This window comes from Copadichromis virginalis, linkage group LG15 (assembly GCF_057382275.1).
Source record: "Copadichromis virginalis isolate Kocher_CV1m ecotype Utaka linkage group LG15, C_Virginalis_male_GT1.1, whole genome shotgun sequence".
NCBI classification, from domain to species: Eukaryota; Metazoa; Chordata; class Actinopteri; order Cichliformes; family Cichlidae; genus Copadichromis; species Copadichromis virginalis.
This window is the reverse complement of record NC_140632.1, coordinates 30375440-30402346: the sequence shown is the minus strand read 5'-3', so window position 1 is coordinate 30402346 and position 26907 is coordinate 30375440. Positions and strand designations below refer to the sequence as shown.

At 39.7% G+C, this 26907-nt stretch overlaps 1 protein-coding gene across 1 annotated transcript; it reads left to right on the top strand.

The window, feature by feature from the left end:
* The first annotated feature begins 2142 nt into the window (after positions 1 to 2142).
* Positions 2143 to 26907, top strand: LOC146692719 (solute carrier family 22 member 6). The gene is made up of 10 exons (XM_085432893.1): positions 2143 to 2575; positions 6567 to 6670; positions 6811 to 6965; positions 7632 to 7800; positions 8195 to 8318; positions 11889 to 11998; positions 15177 to 15388; positions 15504 to 15612; positions 19803 to 20015; positions 24587 to 26907. Exons 1-10 carry the CDS (start codon positions 2222 to 2224, stop codon positions 24666 to 24668), a joined length of 1632 nt encoding a protein of 543 aa, XP_085289019.1. The 5' UTR covers positions 2143 to 2221; the 3' UTR covers positions 24669 to 26907.

Sequence of the window (26907 nt, the reverse complement as noted above, 5' to 3'; positions counted from 1 at the left end):
AAAAAATATTTAGTCATAACATTTGTTTTTCTTTTGGGGGTTTTTTTGGTTGTGTTTTTCCCTCCTCATCACAAATGATCTGTCTTTGATTAGTGTTGAGTTTTATTTAAGCCACATGGTAAACAGGCTGATTTTCAAAACCTAAGCATTTCAGTTCTGTCACAGTTTGGCATTACAGTTTTTCCTTTCAGGAGCTTTCCAATTTGGCTTCAAATAAACAGATATTCTATGAAAAAGCTGTAAATTAATTTTAAGTGGGTTGCTACTTGCGTGTTGACCTTTAAAATGTGAAATTATATTTTCATTGGCAATCAACATACTTCAACAACACATCATCCATACACACAAAAAACTGCTTTATACAAAATATACAAATATCCTTTGGCTTCTTTGTGGGGTGCATGGTAGGAGTTACACATGGGTTTAAACTGGGGGTGGGATTACACTCGGGATCAGCTCTGAACTGCTTCTTGTTAAAGATGTTGTTATAGATGTTAAATAATTAGCATCAATGCTTTCTGATTTTACATACATTTTACATAGAAAACAATGAGAAAATGAGAAAAAGGGGAATGCGGATGGAGGAAAGATAGAGAATCAAGACGCCCAGAGGATTAGTAAGAAGGACGTGGGGGCAGCTATGAAAAGGGTGATGAATGAAAAAGGCAGTTAGTCCAGATATACCTGTTGAGATATGGAGACTGGCTAACACAACATTGGAAAATGAGAGGATATCTCAGGAATGGAGAAGACATGTACTGATACATGGAGGTATGCTCTGGCGAGAAGAGGAATGAAACTGTTGAGGGTATGATAGATGTTTAAGAATGAGAGCGAGACAGATGAAAAGGTGAATACTGAAATTGGTAGAGTTTAAATATTTGGGGTCGACCATTCAAAGCAGAAACATTTAATTAGACACACTGCCCACACTGACTACAGAAAAGCTCCAGTATTGAAAATATATTGATTCTTTGCAGCTTTGTACAGTTCCATTTGTTTCCATGTAACCACAAGATGGTGCTGCAATGTGGAATGAGTGGCAGTGCAGGTGGCACAGAAATGAACACTGTTAGAAGCTCTTGAAAAATTAAAGTTGTTTACGCTACTTTTTCCTTCTGTGAAAGTGACGAGTAGCATTTATGTAATAGTGCCGGAGTTGTATTTCCTGCTTAGAATTCAGTAGCAGGGCTTGTACTGAGTTGCCTCTGGTCTTTTTCGATCATTATGTGTAACTACTCCTCTATTCTTCCTGAAGTAATTTCTTGTCCTTCCCACTGACAGTGTCGGGAGCCCCACGCCTAATCAAAGAATGCCAGTCTTCTCAGATTACCCCTGGGAGCTCTGTTCCAGTTTGCATATAAGTTACTATGCATGAGGATTCCTCGGAGAAATAATCGAGGTTCTTTAAACTATATTATCAGCAGCACAAACCAAGAGATGACTGGATGTGTTTGGGAAGTGGTGAGCTAGTGATGGAGTAGCATAAAAAAGCAGCTCTAATTCCTCCTCAATAGTGCTCTGAAATGGGTAATGCTTCTTTGCCTCACCACCAAAGACACCCTCCCCCCCAGTTTCAGTCACACTGACAACAAGTTGAACTAGTCTGACAACTGAAATACAGGAAACTGAGGAGCCATGTGATGCCTTTGGGTTTTCTCATAAACAAACAGAACTTTTTTTGATCCGCATTTATTGCTGCAAGAAATGCTGGGCAAATAATTCAGCTGAATCAAGTTGTTTGTCAACTGGGAGAGACAGCCACAAATTCTTGGTAAAAAGTCAAAACGGGTTACCTAATTTATTCTTATGAAACTTTTTGAGGAGGGGCGGAGAGTCAAAAGGCAAGCAGCCCACTACACAGCAGCTCCTCCCACAGTGAGGAACCTCCTCCCTCCTGTTTTGGTTCACTCCCATCACTCGGAGGTTAGATCACCCTCAGAGAGCTGCACACTTTCCTACAGATAGCCACAGGTTGCTGTTTAGAGTGCGGCGCAGCACAGGTGTGACTGCATATGAATGAGAGTGACTCTGCCTGTTAATCATCAGCCTGGCACAGGCATAAATTCCAGCCTTTTTTTCTTAGACATTTGACTGAAGCTTTGTCTGCTTGTGCATGTATTCCAGCTTCATTTTAGGAGCTCTTTTGGACTTTCTGAATTAGATCCGATTAGTTATAATAAGGCAGATTTTAACTGTGCATTCACCAACAGTCAGCACAATGAATTTTGATGAAATCCTCTCTGTTATCGGAGGCTTTGGGAAGTTCCAGAAGATCTTATATGTGTGGATCTGTCTACCTCAGATCTTTCTGGCATTCCACATGCTGGTTTCAGTCTTCACCGGGGCAGTCCCTCCTCATTTATGCCGCTTTCCCGGGCTCTCAGCGGGGACTCCAGCCTCTTCAAACTTCAGCCTTCTAACCACCCGTGATGGACAACTTGACCTGTCCTGCACCGTCCCTTTAAACCACAGCAGTGCTGAATCTCTTGGCAATGGACATCCTACCCGGAGGAGCTGCCCGGACGGCTGGGAGTACAGCACAGAGACATTTCAAAACACTATAGTAACTGAGGTGAGTGTAAATCCAGCAGCCTCTTGGATAAACCCAGATGTGTTCAGCATGGAGATACGGAATGTGGAGAGACTTAACACTTTTATTACAATGGCCTCTGGTGACATTTGAGACAGGGGTGAATGGGGTTACAGTTGAGAGCTGGACTCATGCAGGGCAGGGCCCTCTAGGCATCCCTACATACTTGGATAATGTTTTTGAAACATACACGTGAGGGGCGGGGAGCAGCAGCAGTTACATGACCAAAATGATGTAACTGGACAGGGCACTGTAACTACATGTAAGACACAATTCATCTCCAGTAAATACAGTAACTAAGGAGAAAATTATGAGTTAAGTGCAGTTGATTTAGGACAATCGACTCATCATTCGATTAGAAGATGTATGTCGGCCTGGAGCATTTTAGCTTTTTATGCTATAAAGGACCTCACTGATCTGTAATGTTAGTTCTAAAACCAAAGAGCACTTTGCTAGAGCGTCCTACAAACGCTCTAGCACCTTTTGTCGAGACAAAGTTAATGAAGTTTATGAAAGGCTGCAGAGTTCTCTCTACCACAGATATCCAGTTGGAGACACTGAACAAGAGAGACACAGAACTTAAAGAATCCACCCATCCATTTTTTCCTGTTACCCAACTCAGAATCACGGTCGGCCTGGAGCCTATCCTACCTGCCATAGAGGGAGCGGAGGGGTACACCCTTGACATATTAACTGCTCGTCGCAGGGCTAACACAGAGAAACAAACAACCACTCACACTTACGTTCACACCTACTGCCAATTTACAATCACGAATTAAGCTAACCCCACTAGCTGCATGTCTTTGGACTCTGTGTGGACAAAACATGCAAACGCGAGGGCGACATCCATACTTCACACTGAAACACTTCAACCAGATGTCAGATTTGAACCTAGGGCTTCTTGCTGTGACCTTTCTGCATCACTGTGCTGCCCAACTTAAAGATTCCTGAATTCAAATTTACGGGAGAGTGCCACAACCAATGGCGTGTCCAGCGGGGTGGCCTGGGGGGGCACAGGCCACCCCCCAAACCAGACTGGCCACCCCAGGTGCCACCCCAAAGGCAAAACAATAAAATTCAATCAAATATCAAATGTCCGATTATGTTTTCACGGTGACGCTCAGATATCCGAGTGTAAGTGAATGCAGCATCGCTTCTGCGCTATGCGCATCACGTTAGCAAAGGTAGGAGAGCCAAGCGCGAAAGATGGCACTGCAGGAAACAATTTTTCGGTGAAAGAAAATGAGGACAGAATAAATGTCCCGGTAAGTAATATCAAGTTTGTTGAGTTTAGTAAACTTCGGTGAAATTAGAATACCAAGGAAAAAAATAACACTTAAAGAATTATTGCAGCTGTGGAATATTTCAGACAGTATGCTACTGAGGGCAGCTAACATAAGAGTTATGCGTTATAAGATATAATCTAAGTCGTAACATTGCTGTATGGAGCTGCAGATTTGGTTGCAGGTTAACATAGCTGGACTGGCCATCGGGCATACCGGGCATATCCCCAGTGACTTATTTTTTTTTTTTTTTTGTAATGGCATGAACAATGAGAGGTGGTGGATTGGCCAGATGCAGGTCGATGTGTAGAAATAACTCCGTTGTTTGGTGGTGGCTATGACGGGGCTTCCACAGAGGCAACAGGTGGATGAGGGAAGGGGAGGCAGGAGGAGAGACCCGAAGCAGCCACCAGTCCGAGTGTCAGGTGAACTGAACTTCAGGTAAGAAGTTATGACCTGCAGTCTATCTGGGTCAGATATAAACCAAGTTTAGGTGGAGTTTATTTTCATGTTGCTGACTTTTTACTGTCAGTTGCAATAACTCATACTGCGTTCTAGCCAGTTTGACGGAGTTTTTATACAGCTGGGTGGGTGCTATGATGTTACTGATAGTGAACTTTATTTTATTCGTAAGGTTAGTAGAGTTGCCAACGGCTCCTTAAAAAAATGGAATGGTCCCTCATTCAGAGAAAATATTACACGTTTCGTATTGAGCTGAGAAGAGACGCAGTTTGTCCCGGACTTTAGCTAGAATGGAAAAAAGACACAAAGCTGGATTTATTCTGTCTTTATGCTGCACAGCTGCCTCTTCTCTCATTCTCTCCCCCTCCCTCTCCTGTTGCTACTTCAATCATGAAACTGATCAATGATCAGCTGATCGGCTTTTCTCTCTTGTTTATCGCCCACTTTGCGCCAGAAAGAGGAAACCAGCAGATGTTGCGCTAAACAACAGCAGCACGTTTAAGCTTGATCGGCTGTTGTTAGAATGTATTTAATATTAATTTCTAGTATCAGCTGATGTTTGCTGGAGCCACAGCTGTAAAGCTGCTGGTCATGATGTCTGTTTAGATATGTGGTGAGAGGGAAACATGAAGATGAAACCAGGAGATGTCCTTACTGAACCATCAGAGCTGAACAGGTGATGGAGAAACAGGTTTACCTTTTAGGTGACATGAACGAGTTGAAGTTATGAACTGTTTCTGAGAGACAAATAACACCAGGATCCTTTTTTATGTAGCAGACAGCTGGTAACTGTGCAGGGGCGGGTCTAGCAAAGTTTTGCCAGGGGGCCAGGTAGGGCATTAACAGGGAAAGGTGGGCACAAAGAAATACTTTTCTTTCTTATTCTCATTTAAAATACCTAGTTTTTATTAAATAATTATCTAAATCTTACAACCAAAGTTTTTATCTGACGTAAAATGTATAGAAATCATACATATACCAACAAGACTGTACATCACTGTCACAACAGGGTTTGTTTTCAGTCAAAGTCTTTATGGCTTTACTACCTGGTGGGTCGGTCTGTAGTAAAAATGCCCAATTTTTTTGTCCCAGTCCAGCCCTGCAGGTTAATACTGGCAGTGTCACCATGCCAGCTGACTGTATTTTATCATCAGCCAGTGCTGTTCTTTATCAATATTACCAAAGTTACGATAAGGCAGCATAGAAAGTATTTACTTGCTTTCAGGTTTCATTCAAATGTTAGTCTTTTCAGTTGTTTCTCCACTTTTTTCCTGTTTCAAAATCAAACACCAGTTTGTGAGAAGATTATCTTCTTTTTTTAACAGGCAGATAAAGTTTTGCATTGGCTAATTTGTCAATTGTTTGTTACAAATGTTCGTATTTTAATTTTCAAAAATGTTTTTGCCCAAAACATATGTGCACTATATGTCAGTAAAAATACTATGCAAATATTGCCGTCCTTGACTGCTGAGTAAACACTGACAAAGCACTGATTGTATCTCTTGTACTTTATCAACGCAGTATCTAAAAACTTTGCACCGTAGTGGTTAAAATCTCATTCTAATAAGAGTTAAAAGTGCATTTGGTTATTAGGTTTATAGGATTATTGAATTATGGTTAAGGGTTGGTAGAATTTTTTTTTAAAACATTATCTGCCAATTAAATCTGCCACCCTTCTCCAAATCTGTGCCCCTACCTGGCCCCCCCAACAAAAATTTTCTAGACACGCCACTGGCCACAACACCAAAGATAGTGATTCTCTACATGAACTGTTTCTCTCTGGGTGACCACTGAAATTATAGTCAGGTGACACAAGGCTTTAACAAAGTGCAGTTTTCCTTACATATCCCTATGTGATCAAGCTCTCTCAAGGTCCAAGAGTAAAAAATAATGTTTTAAATGACTCCCGAGTTCTTAAAAAAATGTGAAAAATTCATGTTAGTGCCAACACTATCATTAGACCTTATTCTGTGAGGGACATAAACGTCTCCTGCTATCTCGCCAAATTTCATGATGATCACATCCAATCTTTCTGAGATATCATGTCCTTGAGTAAAGGGTTTGTCTAGGGTGACTGTGGGGATCAATTTGTATTCTAGCTGTTTAAAATCACAGAATTGTCTCCAATCCCTTTCAAAGTAAAGCATTTGTACCAATGTGCCACTCACTGCGCCTGTTTTCCACTGTTTAAGAGTTTTCATGAAACATCTTGCTTTTCTTCCTCCTAGTGGGACCTGGTGTGCGATAATGCCAGCCTGAACAATGTGGGCTCATCTATCTACATGTTTGGCCTTCTTGTTGGAGCGGTTGTGTTTGGACACTTGGCTGATAAGTAAGTTAAACATAGCATACCCATTTCAGAGCTCTATTGATCTGAATACAAAGTACTTTACTCTTTTAGGAGTTTGTAGTGGTAGAATTTTTTGAGTGTCATTTACTGGAATGACTAACTTCTGAAATCTTTTGTCGCAGATACGGTCGCAGGATAATTATCCTTGTCAACCTAGCTAGCCAGGCTATCTTTGGAGTCGCTGCTGCTTTCGCACCTAATTTCTACATCTACACTGCCCTTCGCTTTATGGTTGGAACATCCATCTCTGGTGTTATCATGAATGCCTTTGTCCTTGGTCAGTGTCCTGCAGTGGTTACACGAAAACAGAAGTTAAACAAGATGCTAAATGTCTTCACTGTTGAAGTGTCAATAGTGCAGATAAAAATTCTGATCAGCACGATATGTGTATTATCCTTTGACCAAGATCATCAACTTATATGAATTGTTGTTGTTCAAAGGAATTAAAAGGAAGTAATTCAAAGAAAAGTTTTCTCACATTACAAAAACATGTTACGTTACCTATACTTGGTTGGATTGGTGTGGTTTTACGTACAGTTTTTGCTTCTCCTTCTTTACTTTGAAGATAAATGAATGTGGTGCACAGTGCTTACAAGATTACAAAGCATGGCATTATAAACCTAAACTAAAACCTGCATTTATACTTACCATTAGATGTTATGAAGGGAGAAAATAGTTTCTTCTCTCATAATTTAACAAGAATGAACACTTGGGCTCAACCACAGTTTTAATGGTGGCACTCCACCATTTTGGCACATGCAGGTTAAATTTGTAAAAAAAAAAAAAGTACTAGAGTATGTGTACAGTGACATTTCTAAAATAGAAAGTAGTTTTAATCAAAGACTTGACTGATGTTTTTACTTATTTATTTTTGGTATATCTTTCATATAGTATTTTGTATTGTGTGTCAAGCTTTGTGTATTAATATGTTCTTACTGCACAGGCACAGAATGGACCGGATCAAAACAGAGGATGTTGGCGGGTATAATCACAGACTACTTCTTTGGCTTTGGCTACATTTTTCTGGCCGGTGTGGCGTATCTCATAAGAGACTGGCGTAAACTGCAGTTGGCTATATCCGCACCTGGCTTCCTCTTTATTTTCTACATCTGGTGAGTGTGGAGCAGCCCAGCCTAGAATTTTGACTAGTTTCCAATAATGATTTGGTAAAAGTATCAGAAAGCAAAGAAAGAAGGGAACTAATCAACAACAGACTGAGTTTTTGAACACTGTGGTTCAGAAAATAAAACTACAGCCAATGCTCACTGTTGTGATTTATATGAAATTCCTCACAAGCCAGTGTGGTCTTACAGAAAAACACGCTGACCTACTTTTGAATTCTTCTTGTTTGTCCCTTACTTTAATACTTTAATACTACAGTCAATAATAGCTGAATTCTACTAAGATGTTTGAGAATTAGGTGATGCGACAAGTCATAGCTTCCAATTAAGGCATCGAGAGTCAAGTATGTGTGTAAAGAACAACTATCTGTAATATATTTTTTAGGGTTTTGCCAAAGTCTGCTCGCTGGTTAATGGCCAATGACAGGACAGAAGAAGCATGGAAACTGATCCAGAAGGCAGCGCAGATAAACGGGAAGCCCCTCATTAAAGACCTGGAGATGTGTCAGGTACAGGTTAATTCTGTCTCTTACACATGAGCTTTTTTTTCTACAGCTGTCATTGTAGAATACAGCAAACACTCGAAACTGACATTGAGTGTTGTGCTGACAGATGTCTGATGGTGGGCCACTAAGCCTACTAATACTAGTCTACTGCTACTACTCATGGTCTTACTGCACACTAAGGTCTCTATGTCAACTCATTGAAAAATTTAAGAGACCATAAAAATTTAGTTTGTTCATCAAAGATCTAAAAAGCTTTTTTTTTCCTATCACCAAATTTTAGGATTAGCCTATGTGACATAGATCTCAGAAGATTTCAAGATTTAAAAAAACAAAACAAAAAACAGTTTGTCACATTCTAAATATTTAGATACGTCTAAAGCTGAGATTATTCTGTTACTGGACTCTTGGTTCTTCATATTGGTTAGACACTGCATTTGTCTTTTTGGTCTCCCTAACATGCACAGTACTGCAAATAAACTGATGATGTCTGGAATCCTATCAAATTTAACAGTACCATCAGGGAGGCATCACTAAAACCTTGAAAGTTCGAAAATGTTGAAAAAACGAATACATAGCAAATTTAGGAACCACCGAAAGGAAGTGAGAAAACATGTTTTTTTCATTTTGGTGATAGACTCTTAAAAAAATAAGTTTCTCTTCCTGTCGTGAGCTGAAATTATGGAACTTGCCATTTCATGTTGCTGACTAAGCAGTTCTTAGTATCCTTAGTAACACATGTAGCACTGGCCTGATTAACAGTCCCATCAAATTAAGTAGCTTCATTAAGTAGCTGTCCTACATGAGTGCTTAGATGATCATTATAGATTTCCAGATATTCATTTCAGCTTTAAGTAAACACCTAACACAAAAATTGCCAAATTCAGTGAGCAACAGCTGCAAAACTGTTTTGCCAAAGCGAACAGTCTTGGGCCTTACAGATGAGAGACACGTGAAAAAATTTCCAAATGCAATTAAATCTGTCTCTCTCTCACTATTCTGGAGTGAGCTTTGGCAAACTACAGCAAATGTTATTTTTTTATATGAGCCTTATGACAACAAAGAAAATGGTATTATTAACTGTCACAGTGTGCGGATGCAGACTGTGTGGAGTGAAGAGGAGGGCCCAAATGCAGACACGCAAAAACAAAACTTGATTCTAACAGAAAACATGCCGTTTATTATGGCATTATTGAGCAGTACAAAAAATAAAAGGGCAAAAATAATTTGAAGCTAAGCAATAACCTAAAACTGGGGAAAACTTGAACGAAAACATGAAGCATCCTAAACATGAAAAAACCTGGCGAGGACAAAATAAACATGCAAAAAACCTTAAACCTGACAACTTGGCATGAATCCACAAAGACCTGGAAATATGGCATAATGCGGCAGGACAGCAGACGATCGGACAACGAATGAATGAAGACTCAAAGATCAAATGAATGAATGAAATGACCTGGGATCATGGCATTAACTTAGTTTTAAAAAACACTTCCCTGGTGGAAGAGATAAAGTCTTTGTGGTTGGTTGCTAGCCGATGTTCAGTTGCTGTTTGCCCCTGTAATGTATTTACTACTCTGTCATTTGTAAGTCACCAGTATCCTGCAAGGAGCCACTGCTGAAAAAGGTTATCTCGCCTACCTGCCCAATTCGCATCAATAAGTGGTTATTTTCCCATCTTCACCGGAAGTTGCTGAAACTCATTGACTCTGTGTGATCTCGTTACTCCCTGTGTGAACAAGACTTAAATGGTGCTCCTCTGATGCTGATAAAAGAGGACGAAGGTGCCAAGTTGTCCCCACTAACTTGTCACTGAATGTGGATGTAGCCACTTTAAAATCACCCACTGCTTTTTGCACTTTGTTTTTTGAAGCCTGAATAATACTGTTTTGGAGGATTAATTGACAAGGGGGTAAAGTGCTCAGCTATCAGTTTGGTTAAACTCTACAGCATTATTTAGTGCTAGGAAGCTTAATAATACTTCCAAGTCTAGAAAAAAAAAGAGGGTTTTTTTGGTTCTGCATAGTACACTGCACAGACATGATGCCCTTAAGGTTCTTTATTAAAGTTGCAGTAGGCTCTTGAAAGTGTACATTTTCCTGGAGTCAGATTAGAAAAAAAATAAAACTACAGATTTTGAAGGTGTTTTGTTTTCATCTTTTTTCCTTAATGGTAGTCTAAAAACTAGCCAGTTTGGCTAGTAAATGTGCTCTTTGGCCCTGAGATTAATGGGGTGTCTATAATGCAGGGCATTTCAAGAGCTTTTAAATTCCCCATTTTGCATGTGTTTGGTCAAACGAATATGGAAGCCCGTTTCCGCCACCAAAAAAAACCCTAAAAACACGTATCCATAACTCGAAATTTCGAGTTATTTTCTTGAAATTTCGACTTACTAATTCGAAATTTTAACTTGTTAACTCTAAATTTCGAGAAAATAACTCTAAATTTCGAGTTATGGATCCTTTGTTTGTTTGTTTTTTGTGGCAGAAATGGGCTTCCATAAACATATATACACTAATATGAACTTTAGAAATATCTGGCTTGTAGAGAGAAGTCTGCCTCTGAAGTTACCCAGTTTAACATCTATGCATCTTGTGGCGCTTTTCTTCATCTTTTGTTAGAACTGAATTTGTCCTATAGAATATGCAAAATATAGTCATTACTTACACCTCACAGGTTTTAAAAGAAAACTTGCAAACAGAATCTCTTTTTTGTTTGCTCACTCTCATCTGCGGTTTCAGCAAAAAACATATGGAAAACTACAAAAACCACAGGCGTCTGGTCCATGAAATATCTCTGACTTTATTGAATGTGCAGTAAATCCTTGTGTCCCGATGGCAGTCTAAGGTTTATGTGAACCAGCTGCTTGGATGGTCATATAACCGCACATTTCCCATTTTTTTCATGTTACAATGCAAGAAATCACTGACTAAAATTTCAAGCCCTGCTCATGGTCTCAGACACTCACAGGTTTTGTCAAAAGTCTGTGTGAATCAATTTCAGACAAGCACACATACAGCGTCATCTGTCAGCAGGAGCCAGCCGTCTTTCACCATTACTGGAAAAGTGCACAGGCTCAGTAAAAATAAAACACAAATCAACTACTGGATTTGCACAGAAGCTCATCTCAATGTATTTTTACACCTTGTGCATTTCTTTTTTTATTCAGTGCTACTAAATATAACTGTTTCCACACACACAGCTCTGCTAACGTGCTGCTCATGCTACGCTCTTTATACAGACGTGGCTTTCCACTCAGCTGTAGTGTTGTAGGTAGGAAGGTAATTAAACACAGCTTAGAGCAGATATCATTAAAGCACTAGAAGCAAAGATAAATAATGTTTCATTACAAATGAATGTCAAGGATAGTTTTTATTAGCAGTGAGAATATTCCCTCTATGACACTGCTATTCTATTTTTATCCTCCTCTGTTATTCAGGAGCCACTACTTATTTTCATGTGTTTTTTGATAAGTGGGTATCATTTAAACATGCAAACTATTCAAACAGAACTACTGAACATATTTTGCACCCTCAACCACAGACACTGATACCTATTGTCTTGCTTGTTTCACAGCAGGTCTGTAAAACCGAAGAGAAAACTGTAGCGAAGAACAAACACTCGTTCCTTGACCTTGTTCGAACACCAAGAATGAGGAAGCACTCTCTGATTGTCTTTTATCTGTGGTGAGTATAAGCACATGTTTTTTTCAGTCAGAGTCAGACTGAGCACAAGACTGCTCCTGAGGGTTCACGCTTATCATCCACATCCCCACCTCTGCATGTCGGCCTTCAGTCCTGTCTAAGGGGACCTTTTAAACTCTCAACAGGGGCTGAAGAGTCTGTCTGAAACATGGATTTGGGAATGCAATAAGGACAAATTAGTGCTATAAGCTCAATCAAATTTCAAACAACAGAAAAAATGACCATGGGAAAAACAAATGAGTAAGCTTGTCTTGCTTCTAAATACTTGAGTCTTATTTATCCAGGAAAAATGTAACATCTGAACAAAATCTCCATGTAAGACCTATTTGAATTTGAACCCAAAACAAACAAATAAATCAAACTTATTTGATATACTTCATAACATGGCTGAATATTAGCACTTAGCTCATGCTAATGCCAGCTAGCTAATTTAGGTAAATCTATTTCTGGGACATAAAATGAAATTTTGGCTAGCAAAAAAATACTGGGCTTAAAATAGACTTACAGTAGAAAGAGAACAGCTGAAGTAGCAGTCAGGCACCTAAATATTTAAGGTCGAACTGTGAGCTTATCAGCTAACAGTAGTGTTGGCTTGCTAATCTATATGTAATGCACTTTGATAGCATCTCTGGCACATCTTTGCTAACTGATGTCACACAGGTTGCGAAAAACAGCAAGCCACAACTAGCTGGGATGTGCAGGCCATGAACCAAGTCACAGAGGGCTTATCTATAATCAGTGAAACACGCATTAGCTCACTGGGTTAAAACAACATTAAAGCTGGAAAAACCCCTCGAGTAATAAAGCCACACCACACTGTGTGCACAGTTTTACTTTTGGCCCTAAAAAGATATAGGAAGCAGTTTGGAGTTTTGTGCCTCTTCAACATTCCCTGCAGTCTAGAATTTTGCTTTTTGACAGTTTGTTTTTCTGCCTCTAATCTGATTATGAAAAGCTACAGTGGAAGCCTGCGGAACTAGTTTGATTCTACTTACAGTTGAGGTGAAGCATTAAGACTTATATCGTTCCTAAGGGCTAAATGTCCTGTTAAAAATATAAAGGATGTCCTGTCATATCACATTTTTCATGGCTAAGGATGAGTGCCTTTGGTTTTTGCACCACGGAATTCTCAAATGTGAATCCATCAGTGCAATAAGGGGTTTATTCACTGCAGCCCTGCTAAAATATCCATGTTTACAGATAGTTCTTACTGACAGTCAGATGAGAAACAGTTAACCCTGTGTTTTTTTATACATATTGCCCTATCGCACAAGCATCACAGTCATCAAATAGCTTTTATTGATGCATTTCCTATTAATTGAAATGCGGATGTTGCTTTAGTCCCTGTTCCTGTCGAAACACGAGATAGTCATCTGTGCCAGAGCAATAAAGTCTTTGTTTTTGTCACTTCAAGCTTTTTCCATTTGCTGTTTTGATGCTATAATCAGGATCAGCTGACCTTACTCTGCATTTCTTTCATACTGGCCACATATCTGGCGTGGATGGTGATTGCTTAATTGTACCAAACAGTGAATTGTACCAAAGTGGATTTGCAGTGTTACTCCAACTATCCTTAAATCTACTGTGAATCAGTGTGTTGTAAAAATAGTCCAGCAGGCTGATTTTTATAGCCAGTAAATGTAAAAACGATGCGGAAACTACAATGTGCAGAAGATGGACTACAAAATGCGCATCTTAATTCACCACAACTTGTTCTACCCCCATTGTTTTATGTGGGGCATTTAGATAAGAACCACGGCTCAAAGTTATGTCAAACCTCTCTGTCTAAAAACTCTTCACTTAGTCCTCCTGCTCAGTGTTTAGAGGCGAACCCCACTTAGTGCTCCTCAGTAACACAGTAAAAATGAACTGAACCGTCACTTATCCCTTGTGATTATCCTAAAGGCTGCAATACAGCAAAGTGCATTACTAATTTAAACCAAATTATACGGAACCTTAAACAGACTTTGATCAGTTAACAGAGTTCATAATCTTTAAAGAGCAATTCTACATTCTTCATGCAGCAACAACCTAATGAGACGTGGTTTTCCTTCCAGTGTTGTGATGTTCAGAGATCAGTCTTGCAGGTTATAAGCAGGTTATGAGAAGGAAAATGCTGTTTACAGTTCCATGAGTTGTTCCACTTTGTTTATGCTTTAGATTCTTTTTCTCGAGTTTTCGAATGGTCAGTAAAGATAAAGCGGTTTAGTTGGCTGTGCTAGGAATTTAGCTGAAGAACTTACATGCTTGCAAGAGAAAAAAACGGGGGTTGAATCAGAATAATACAAAGCGACCAGTGACCTGTCGCCGGTGTCACAAATGACATTTCAGTTTGCTGCCTCTTTCTATTGTCAGATTGTGAGAGGGGAAAAAAGAGAATTCTGGGACTGCATGGCACTTCTTTCCTTAGTATTTAGTAATAATAATAATAATAATGGATTGGATTTATATAGCGCTTTTCTAGGCACCCAAAGCGCTTTACAATACCACTATTCATTCACTCTCACATTCATACACTGGTGGAGGCAAGCTACAGTTGTAGCCACAGCTGCCCTGGGGCAGACTGACAGAAGAGAGGCTGCCATATCGCGCCAGTGAGTTGGATCAGTCACTTCTTGGTCGCTTATCTCACTTAGGAGTCTTCCTAAGCAAAACAGACTACTGGAACACACCCAAAGACTGTGTGCACTCCAGGGAGATGAATCATATGGCATACGTGAACTTGATCAGAGAACAAGAGTGAGAAACAAAGGCGCAAATTGAAAAGTCAAAAATCTCCATAAAGATGTAACTGCAAAATAAAAACTAAAATAAGAAGTAACTGAAGGGGCAAACAACAGCTTAGACAAAAAGGAAAAACAGGAACGCACACTAAGGGGAAAAACACTAATGAACAGAACAAGCTAAACTCTCTGTGAGGCTTTGCTGCTCATTACTTAGAAAACCAAGTGAACCAGCTTTGATTTGGGTTTGTTTTACACTATGTAACTTATTTTGGCATCATCCTGTAGGAACTTCAAAGACTAACAGCAGTGGGAATTATCTCATTTTTCCATGAACAACAAATAATACATTCAAAGGTATCAAAGGAATGACATTTGCCATGACATTTCCCTTCAAGCAGAAGCGTTTCTTTCTTTCTTTGCTCCTACATTCTCAGGTTTGTCAATGTCCTCGTGTACTATGGCCTGTCCCTCAACATTTCTGACTTTGGAATGAATATATACCTGACTCAGATGATTTTTGGTCTGGTTGAGATGCCTGCGCGCACAATCACCCTGTTCACCCTGAACCGCTCCCGTAAGATCTCCCAGCTAGCTTTCTTAGCAGTTGGAGGCACTGCCTGTCTGCTCACCATCTTCATCCCCGATGGTATGAACACACGCTCAGGACAGCTTAGCTGGACTGTGCATGATTAACTCTTTGCCCTACTTGTTCTAAAAATGTAGTTTACAGCTTTTCTCGCCATCCTTTTATCTTCTTTTAGATTTGTCTGTCGTCAGAACGGTCTTGGCCATGATTGGAAAGTTTGGAATCACAGCCTCTCTGTCTATTATTTATGTGTATTCTGCTGAGGTGTTCCCCACTGTTATAAGGTGAGTGTTACCCTCCAAATACCCGGGAGTCTTACAACACAAAGAGTTCCTTCACTATCTAAAGCTAAACATGTTCTGGCTAGCAATTTCACTTAAACAGGCTGTGTTATTATCAGAACTGTGGAGTCTTCTAAAGGCAGCTGCTAATGGTGCCACAAAAGCAGTTTGACGAGGCAGTCAGTGATTGTTACCTAATGGTATTTTTATAGAAACACAAAACATTTTGGCAAGTTGTTTCTGGAATAATTTTCCAATATATATATATATATATATATATATATATATATATATATATTCAAAGAAATCGGAACATGACTTTTGGTGTTTCTTTGTTAGCTCATCCAAAAATCCAGTTATTCGGCCCATGAAGAGTTCTTTCATTAACTACATCACTATATCAAAGCCTGGGCAAAAGGCTTATCAGGCTTATAGAAAAGCTTCATTAGCCCAAATACTTACCAACAGGTTTTAGATGTATGGCACACCGGATTACTGGTCGAACTGTCTGCAGAGCAGTTTTGAGACTTGTCCCATTATGATTAATGTTGAAATTGTTTACATTTATTTTTTTCGGAAGTGCTAGATTAAATTTAATACAGCAAGGTTTAGGAAAACTTAAAAAAAATAACTCATGATACTTAAAGTGTCTCACTCATCTGACTAACTAGTGTTAGTGTTAGAGTTGGTTTTGCTAACGAAGTTTAGAATGTGGTTAAAACGCTGCAACTTTCCTGTTAAAGGCTTTCCTTTACATCAGGCGTATCAAACATAAGCCCCGGACAGACTTCTATTTGGCTGACAGGATGCTGGAAGAGGAGGATGACAGGAAAAATGTGAAGGAGGACATAGATTATGGACTGCATTTGGGTTATGTTTGATAGCTTTTTTATTTGTGCTAACATATTTCTTTCAGCTATTATATCAGCATTTCTTTATAATGTAGAAAAACTGAGACATACTATTATTAAATAGGATTTAATGTATAGTTGAACATATTTACACTGGCAGGAAGAGACTTTAAGGCCAATAAAGAGTTTAACATCCCTACTTTAGATATATGAAAATCCCACAGGACTGAACCTTATTATAACTAGGGCTGCTCAATTAATCGAATTTTAATCACGATTACGATCTGGGCTTTCAACGATCATTAAAAATGACTGAGCCGATTATTAGCCCCTCCCTCGTGCTTTACTCTCGCGCTGCTCCGTGTGGCAAATCGAGCGCACCTCTCTGCATTTCGAACACGTGTCACAACAATTAAGATCAGCGGTCTCCAACCTTTTTTGCGCCACGGACCGGTTTATGCCCGACAATATTTTCATGGACCGGCCTTTAAGGTGTCGCGGATAAATACAACAAAATAAAACTAGTACCGGTACCGAAAAAAAGATTTATTCATAACACACGTGAAAAGACCCAGGAAAACCGAGTAAATGATAAAAACGATAACAAAATAACGCTAAAAACCCTGAAAACCATACATTTCACACCTGAGCCTCAACTCTTGCGGCCCCGGTACCAAACGACTCACGGACCGGTACCGGTCCGAGGCCCGGGGGTTGGGGACCGCTGATTAGGGATGGGTATCGTTTTATCCGATACCGGTGCCAAACCGGTACTTTTGAAACGGTGCCGGTGCTTAAACGGTGCTCAAACCGGTGCTTAAAGAATGGAGAACACAAAATTGGTCCAAAAACCTCTCATGTTCAGCTGTTTTTTTTGTAAAAAGATAACGATGTTAGCCTTTTCTGCAGCTATAGGGCATATATGATATCACTCTTGGCTGGAAGCAGTGCTTAAACAATGGAAAAAACACAAACTTTGTCCAAAAACCTCTCATGTTTAGCTGTTTCCCTCTTTTTCTTTGGTCCTTTTAGCCTTTTTGGCCAGGGTGAAGGGAGTATCTGCCATCAAACAAGAAGACAGCCGCATGTAGCTAAGATGATGTTTGCTAGTTCACCTTACATGCATGAATGTAATAACGTGGTTAGCCTACTCAACGTAAATTACACACGAACAACATTAAGCTACTCGCGCAGAGAAGAACGGCTGCTGCTGCATCATCATCCTCATCATTTCTGCTACACTGGCAAGGCTAGTGGCCAGGACTCTCCTCTTCGGGTTTTTGGGGGATGTTGCTAACTCCGGGTCCGATAACAGGCACCACACCCGCAGTAGATGTGCACGGTGTGAGGTCTCGCAGCAAGCTATCAAATACGGCGCATTTCTCGGCTTTTAAAAAAAACACTATGCGTCGCCAGGTGTTTCATCAGATTTGAGGTGTTACCTCCTTTGACAGTATCACAGTATCAGCTTAAAGCACTTGTTGCAGGCTGCTGAGTTTGCATATTTTGCTGTGAAGTACAGCCAGACTTTGACCGCTTCGCCTTGGGCATTTTTAATCTGTAGCTCTGCTCTAAAAGAACGTACGTACCTGGACCCACCTACTATCCTCGGAAACGTAAAATGATTGGCTAGAATCTAAAGTGTATCACAGCTCAGGGAAAAAAAAGCACCGAAATAAAGCACCGAAATGTGCGCTGCTTTTCGGTCTGGTTACTACCGTTTATGTCAGAACCGGTGCCATAATTGCACCGGATACCGGTACCCATCCCTACCGCTGATTAAGAGGACCCGAGGGAAGCTCGGAAAGCTAAACAGAAGTTATTTGGAGAGGAGAGTGACTGCCGTTGGTTGAAAAGAGAGGTAAAAAAACTTCAGTGGTGTGGAATCATTATGGGTTCGCAGAGTCGAGACGTGGATCAAGTAGACACAGTGTGTAAACTTTGCTACGGTGTCGTAGCTGCACCACAGAGCAACACTGCAAAGTTCACTAAACATAGATGTTTACATTTTTCATTTATTTCTTATATTGCAAACATTTAAACTGTTATCAGTATTTGCACACTATTTTATATTATTTTTTGACAATCTTTAAAGTCATTATTCAACACATTGTTATTGTTAAATAAATATCGTCAAATAATCGAGATCTCAATTTCAGTGAAAATAATCGTGATTATCATTTTTGCCATAATCGAGCAGCCCTAATTATAACCCAAAACCGACCTCCCTAACCCTATATAGGTGTCTGGTGATCTGGTGAATTTAAGCACTTATAGATTTACCTTGTTGCCATAAATACCAACTGGAATTATTGAGATATCATTAAAATAATGTCTTTATGATTATTGCTGGCTGTATCTTAATCCTGAGAATGCTGTTGCCGTGTATTACAAACATGTGTTCATTCTCATGCATAAGCAAATCACTATATCTACATTAAATTGCAAGAATCCAGCTTTGTTCCATTTACTAAGATGGATTCATGCATGATTTACATTACATGTTTGTTATTAAGAGTGTTCACAGATAAGAAAGGTGGAATAGTGTAAGTGAAAATATAAGGTATACATTACTATCTATAAATACAGAGTGAAAGTGAGAGCAAGAAAGCAATAGCTGTAATGGAAATTAAGTGCAGAAACGACCCCCCCACAGAAAAGACAAATGCCATAAAGACATTGTCTGATAAGAAATCATTAACCAACAATGGCACTCAGAGAGTGCAAACCTCTGTCAAGGCAGCTCTCTCTTGGTACAGTACTTACTTTTAAGGGAAATTATTTCTGGATGCAAACTATAATGTGATATTTAGAATCCCCACACACTAGTATTTGTTTCCTAAATGTTACCAATACAAAAAAGGCAGGAGAATTTACATTTTTAAAGATAAAAGATATTTCATCAAAGTTTGACCTAATTTGACCTTGGAGAAGAGGTCAGAGGTCCAAAGTAATGCAATATTTAGTATATATCATCCCTTTATGCTTAACTGTTGTCAGTGCAAACAATGGTGGTAAGAAGCATAGTTTTAAATAGCACTATTATCACTTTGAATTTCAGGTCACTCTATTGACCTTGAAGGATATGCTGACAATACATACATACATACATAGTTTCTAAGGTATGAGTCCTTTTTTCTCTCCAATAAATCATCATGTTGACCTTGAAGACGTCAGTGGATGTAAACCACATCTTGATGGATTATTCACATGACCCAACTCCACACACCCAATAGATTCCATCAGAATTTATTCAAAACTTTATGGCATGTAGACAGAGATCACATTGATATCCATAATAAGCACCTGTAACCAGGCCCTTTTATTCATTGTATTTTTCAGACAAAATGGGATTGGTATAGGCTCTATGTGTGCTCGCACTGGTGGCGTCCTGGCTCCCATGATGTACCTTCTGAGGGGGGTCAGTCCTCACGCTCCCATGGTTCTGTGTGGCCTCTGCCCCCTGCTGGGTTCAGCCCTCACAATGCTACTTCCTGAGACGGCCAACAGGCCGCTGCCTGATAGCATTGAAGACGTTGAGGGATCCAATCACAGGTTTGACTTAACTGTTGACTTAACCTGAGCAAGATCATCATAGGTGCTGATCCTAACCCTATATTTTGAAGAAAGGCAAAATGTTCATTTTTAAATAATGAAAATTGTTGCTGATCTGTGTCACTTTGATTGCCAAAGCTTAGGGGAAGAGTTTGATGAGAAAATGTATATTCACATAGCCTAGGAGTAAGGTTAGGATCATCTCTGAAGCCAGTAACACAAGCAAAATAAAAGAGAACTGAGAATTGGTTGGTCTCAGACAATTTCATCTTGCTTTTGGTTAGAGATGCAAAATAAGAGTGCAATGTAAGTAAATGTAATCAAATACTTGCTGCACCAAGGAGGCCACAGTGTTGCCTGGAGGCACATCAAGAAGCAGCACTTGCATCTTTTTTGTGAGCAATGAAATCATGGGGAAGAAAAAGAGAACTAAATATGATGGTATAGATCTTTCTTTGATCAATAAATGTGCGTAAATGTACATACCAGTACGTACATTTGCTCGGCCACCAGAACTTTTACTTCCAGGAAGTTAGAAAAGAAAAGTGGCTTTATATATATATATATATATATATATATATATATATATTAGGGGTGCAACGATACACAAAATTCACGGTTCGGTTCGATTCTTTGGTGTCACGGTTCGATATTTTTTCGATACAAAAAAAATGTTCATGCCTTTTTAATTTGTCATTTATTAAAATTATAAATATATATTTTAACTCAAAAGTACAGTTTTTAAATTTAATGTTGCTGAAACAAAAGTAATTAAAAAATATATATATATCTCAGGGCTCTCAAAATTTCAAAATCCCTGGTAGCCCTTCGGGCAGGGACTCTTCAGTTTTTGGTAGCCCAAAATAAATGTAAGTAGCCCGAATAAAAAAGAGAGCAATTTTTTGATTGATGTTTTGTTTCCTTTACAATATTATACATTAAAGTATAATATTGTAAAGGAAACAAAACATTAATCAAAAAATAGTTGAAACACAAATTACAACATTGTATAAAAATGACAATCATCAACTCAAACACTTGGTTCTAATTGAACAGAAATTTCTATGAACTTGTAAGAACTGTGTAGAACATGAATCAGTCTGTGTCAGATCCTGAATTTGAAATTTCCACTGAAGTCACAGGTAAGAGACAAGTGGAACCAAGATCTAGGCCATTTGCTTTTTGAAGTTTGCAAAGACTGCTAAATTTTGCCAGTGGTAGTTCACTCTTTGCAACATAGTACGCTGTTCTAAACAGATTTTTCAGGTTTATTTTTAGTATGTTATTTGCAATTGGTGTTTGTTCTGGGAAAGATATTGCAGACTGAGCAATAATGCATTTCTTGCATTTCTCATGGCTTCTAATGGGGGCCTTTTTTAAAATGACTGGTCCCAGTAACAAAGGCGCTTGTCGACTCAGAAATCGAGAGAAAACCAACAACACACCCGGCAGAACATTATGTTATTTACACTGGTGCACATAAGTGGTCCGCATGTGCTCATTCGCTGTCAAAATAAAAGACGCGCACCAGATAAGAAGTTGCAACGCGCGTTTGCGTCCATATAAAAAGCACTGTTTTTGTCCGCTAGAGTGGGATTTTCACGGCACATTCTGCACCACATCTCTGTGCGTTCATCATTTGTTTGAAGCCAGCTCACCTCCTGCAACCACTTTTCCGAGAATACGCGCTTCTTTTGTGGTTCGGACTCCTTCTGACATTTCTTTGGAGGTAGAGGAACACCAAAGTAATTGCTTAAAGGAGCTTCTTCGACATCTTTAAGAGTTTTAAAAAAATGTCTGTCCTCCTCCAGAAAATCTTATGTATGCAAACACGCGTTGCAACTTCATATCCTGTGTGCGTTTATTTATTTATTTTTTTTTCTTTGACAGCGAATGCGCACCTGCAGACCACTTATGTGCAGCCCTGGTTATTTAGCTCGTCATATTGCAGCCACAGAGATTCTTTTGTCCATGAAACCATAAAGCTGCACTTTCTTTTTGCCTTATAGTCTGATTTGTCATAACTTTTCCGTTTTGTGGTAAGCTTTTCTTTGGCTGTCACTTCTTCACCCTGACCTGTCTTATTTGGCTCAGCAGAACTAAAATATATATCCTGCTGCTTTTACACACACACACATAACCGTCAGCGATTCTCTGCGTGATCAACCTCTCATATGTTTAAGCTTGCTGCGGGAAATTTTACTTGTCATGTTTGCATAGTAAGCTAACGATTAATAAGACGATGTCAGAGGAATTGGTGCGCAAATTATCATCACTCAGTGCTGTCGCTCTCTATACACAGTTCGCGCGATTGCAAAGTGAAAGCAAAAAACAAGCGCAAATTCAAACGCGATTTCAATATGTCACATATTGACAGTGGCTCACCGATGCCAATGACATAATTACCCAGCTACATTTCCGAAAGAATGCAAAAGCATTGACATATATTTTTCCTTCCTACAATAGGCCGACGGGCAGGGCAGAGATAGATTTTGGTAGCCCGACTGGAAAAATCGCTAGCCCCCAGGACGTCGGGCTAGCTTATTTTGCAAGCCCTGTATCTGATTGAGGAATCACTCATCTTTGGAAAAGAGAGTTTATTACAGAGAAATGTCTCTTTCCAAAATAAAAGCTATACTATACGCTTCTTCTGGGCTATATTTTCAGCAGCATATTGTAGCGGTCAGGGCTGTTCGGGGTTCTGTTTGTACAGTTATGTTTTGTTTATGTTGCCATAGTGACGGGTGACGCCCTCTCGCTGCCACGGTGTGTCCTTCCGGGGTCAGAGGGCGCCTTGTGTGTTGTTGTTGTTGTTGTTGCTGTGCGGTTGCCGCGCTGAGCAGTTAGCTAGCGGCAGTGTTCTTCTGCAGATGTCAATAAACGGCTGTGCTCCCTGGCTAGCTCACGGGAAGCAAGACCAAACGACACCTCCGTCTCCTCCTTGTCTGAGCTCGCCACATTGGTGTCAGAAGTGGGATGATGGTGGCACCCCATGTTCTGACCCGAATGACTTTTCCCCCGCTGGTCGTGACCGGCCGGTGCGCCAAAAGAAGGCACCTGGACATTTGCAGGACTTTGTGTGGGGCAATGGGGTCGTCGGGGACGACTGACCCCTTAGGTGCGGGGGCTATGTAGCGGGTCAGGGCTGTTCGGGGTTCTGTTTGTACAGTTATGTTTTGTTTATGTTGCCATAGTGACGGGTGATGCCCTCTCGCTGCCACGGTGTGTCCTTCCGGGGTCAGAGGGCGCCTTGTGTGTTGTTGTTGCTGTTGTTGCTGTGCGGTTGCTGCGCTGAGCAGTTAGCTAGCGGCAGTGTTCTTCTGCAGATGTCAATAAACGGCTGTGCTCCCTGGCTAGCTCACGGGAAGCAAGACCAAACGACACCTCAGTCTCCTCCTTGTCTGAGCTCGCCACAATATTAAACATATCAGGTCCCCATAAGGAGAATCATGTGCTAACGGCTGTCTAAATGACTCGGCTAAAGTTAGTAGCATGCTTGTTGTTTTTGTCTGCTTCCACTTGTCTTTGCACTAGGATGATGTCAGCGTAAATGTGCAGTCATATTTGTTGTGTTCCCACTAGTGCTGTCAGCGTTAATCTCGTTGAAATGACGTTAACGCCACAACACGGAAAATCTCAGTTAACGAGCTACCCCTGCGTGGGGCTAGACGGCCAACACATTAACGAGCTAACTGCACTAACACACTAGTTCCCACCCATGTAATTGAGCATTGCGTGGCACATCCAACATACTGTTTTACTTTAGTCCATGACACGCTTACCTTCAGGGTCATACGTCACATGAAAACCAAAATAATTCCAAACGCCAGATTTGAATGAGGGTGGGGGAGGTTCAATTTGCCATGTTGCAAGGAGAGCTTAACTTCTGTCTCGCTAGCTTGCCCTGCGCTCTTCCTTCTGACTATGCTGTCTGTGTTGAATGGATCTGCGCTGGACAGTGCAGCCTAGGCGGAGTAGTCGAACGCAGATTCACTGAGCGCTAAACACAGACAGCATCGTCAGAAGGAAAGTTGATAAAATAAATTACAAATTTTGTATTGTTCATACATATGCGTACCGAACCGAAAGCACTGTATCGAACGGTTCAATATCGATACGAGTATCGTTGCACCCCTAATATATATATTATCCTATCCAAGCTCAGGTCTTCTACCAGAGCCCTGGGAGCTTGTGCCTTTAGATGTTGAAGGAAACTGTACTCAATGACACGTTGACTTTCTTTGTGATTTCTCTGTAGGAAAGTTGGAACGCCTGTAGGAATTAGTAGAATCAATCTCCATTGCTTCAGAACAGTTTTAAATTATTAACCCATGTTGTTTTACCAGAAAACACCCTTTTTGTTTAATTCTGAAATGTCAGGTAATTCTATTAAAATTGTTTTTTTTTAAAAAGCAGCAATACCACCAGCACTATCAAGGAGTCCATTACTTTCTTCCTCTTGCAGGGTCCATATGTGCCTGTAGATCTGAGGGCATCTTCTCCACAATTCCATGAAAACCAGCGATTTTTTTTATGACCTTCTAAAAAGTGCCCTCTTTTTCCTTTATTAGTGAGGAGGACAGCTGTCTTAAGCCAGCCATCTTCAATACTTCTATGAAGAACATCAACATCTGCAACACCAGTATGGACTGAAACACAACCACAGACCACAGACATTCTGTGTGTTTTCTATGACTGGTCTAGTCTATGCTTCCAGTGGAAGTCATGATGAGACTTAGGTCCTGTAAGTCACCCTAACTCTGAAGATTTATATCACAATTTTTATTTCATTTGTTTTCAAATACATTTCTAGGTCAGTGTGTTATATTCGATTTTTTTTGTTGTTGTTTTGATTTGGTCTCATCAAGTGTTATACATTGTAAAGGTTTATTCTGAAATCCATTTGGAGTCCTTAACAAGACACTGGTGCCATGGCAGATGCACTCAATGAAAGATTTGAACAGTCACAGCACCTGTTTGCTACATTAAAGCATACCTGAATATTTCTGCTAAGGTTTTTTGAACATACTTTCATATTACATGAGTGTGACTGTGACCACATACTGCTTGGAACATGCTATTGAGAGATATATGGCTTTGGACTTACAGTCTAGAAACTATTTACACTGCTTCACTTGTTCCACATTTTGTCATGTCACATCCTTATTCCAAAATGGATTAAATTAATTAATCACAAAAGCAAAGGGACAAATTGAAGTTTGCTTCAAATTCTTGCAAATTTATTAAAAGTAAAAAAATAAATAAATAAAACATGTCAATAGGTATCCAGCTTGGTACTTTATTGAAGCACCTTTGGCAGCAGTTACATCCTCAAGTCTTTTTGAGTATGATGCTACAAGCTTGGCGCAGCTTTTTTGAGCAGTTTCTCCAATTCTTCTATGCAGAACCTCCATCTAGTAAACTGGGGAGTTTCTCTGCACAATGTTTTCCTCCGGACATAATGTTTGGCTTTTAGTTCAATCCTTGTTTCAGCAGACCAGAGCATTTTGTTTCCAGTGGTCTGATTTAGCAAACTCAAAGTAGGCTGTCATTTGCATTTTGCTAAGGAGTGGCACAGGTCTTTCAGGTCTCCATAGGTTTAACTTTGTCATTACAGGGTATTGTGTGTAGAAGTCTGAGGTGAAAAACGAGTTTGATCCATTTTGGAATAAAACTTTAAAATTACAAATGTGGAACAAGAGGAGCACAGGAGAACAGGATGCACAGGATGCACAGTAAAACTGCATTAATGTATTATGGTTTTTTGTTTGGTTACGTTGTGGCAGCTCAGCAAGGTGTGAATGCAACGCTAACATGGCATTACCTCCAAAACTGTTAGCAAACAGTTGCTAGTTTATGCTGATATAATGTAATATTGGCATTGTTAGCACATTAACATAAGCAATTAATTACATCGGCTTGATGAATGCCCAATATCCATAAAGAGACTTAAAGACACTGTAGAGCAGGGGTGTCAAACTCAAATACACAGTGGGCCAAAATTCAAAACTGGAACAAAGTTGCGGGCTAACATTAATATTTATTGGAAAAAAAAATCTTCCTCCAGATATAAGAATGAATCTTTTCTTATGGACTCAAACAAGTTTTGATGAAAAACTGAATATGGAACAAGCAAAGCTTAATACTAAACAATATATATATTAGCTGTATAATACCAGTAGGCTAGCTCTGATAGTAATTTGGTATGGCTTCACGGGCCAAATGTAATTAGGGCCAGAGTTTGACACCTATGCTGTAGAGCATGGATGGGCTATGAAATACAATGAATTCATGGGTTTATCTCTATAAGTGGTCTGTTTCTGGTCTGGTGTTTGGTCTACAGTTTTAATTATTGCAGCGTACATACACAGGCACGTACGTAAGCTTACTTTAACATTGTTTTGTCTTAGTGAAGTGAATGCTACAGTATGTGGTGAATTTTTTGAACAGTGTTCTAACAGTCTTTTATAAGCAGTTTGCACAAAGCCAGTTTCATTTAAAAACAAAAATCCTCATTTGCTAAGGAAGAAGTAGTGCTAGTCTATGGTCAGTGTCTTCATAGAATAATGGTGTGGGAAATGTGGGAATGGGTGATGTTAAACTGCACTCATGTTTACAGTAAGAAGCAGCAGCAGCTGTGTTTGAGGAAACGCTGACACTTACTGGTGAACAGTGAGTGTCACATTGGTTCTGACAGCTTAGTGACAAATACTTGAAACACAATATTCAAACATTGAAATCTTTTGTAAGACTCTTACATGCATTTATATACAGTTGCATTGTTTTTGTGTATTTTTGTATTGTTTCGACTTTGCAGAAGAGAAGTCTGAATGAAGCTGTTATGTTTTTTACTGTCTTTCTTTGTACAATAAACGTTTGTTTGGGGAATTTA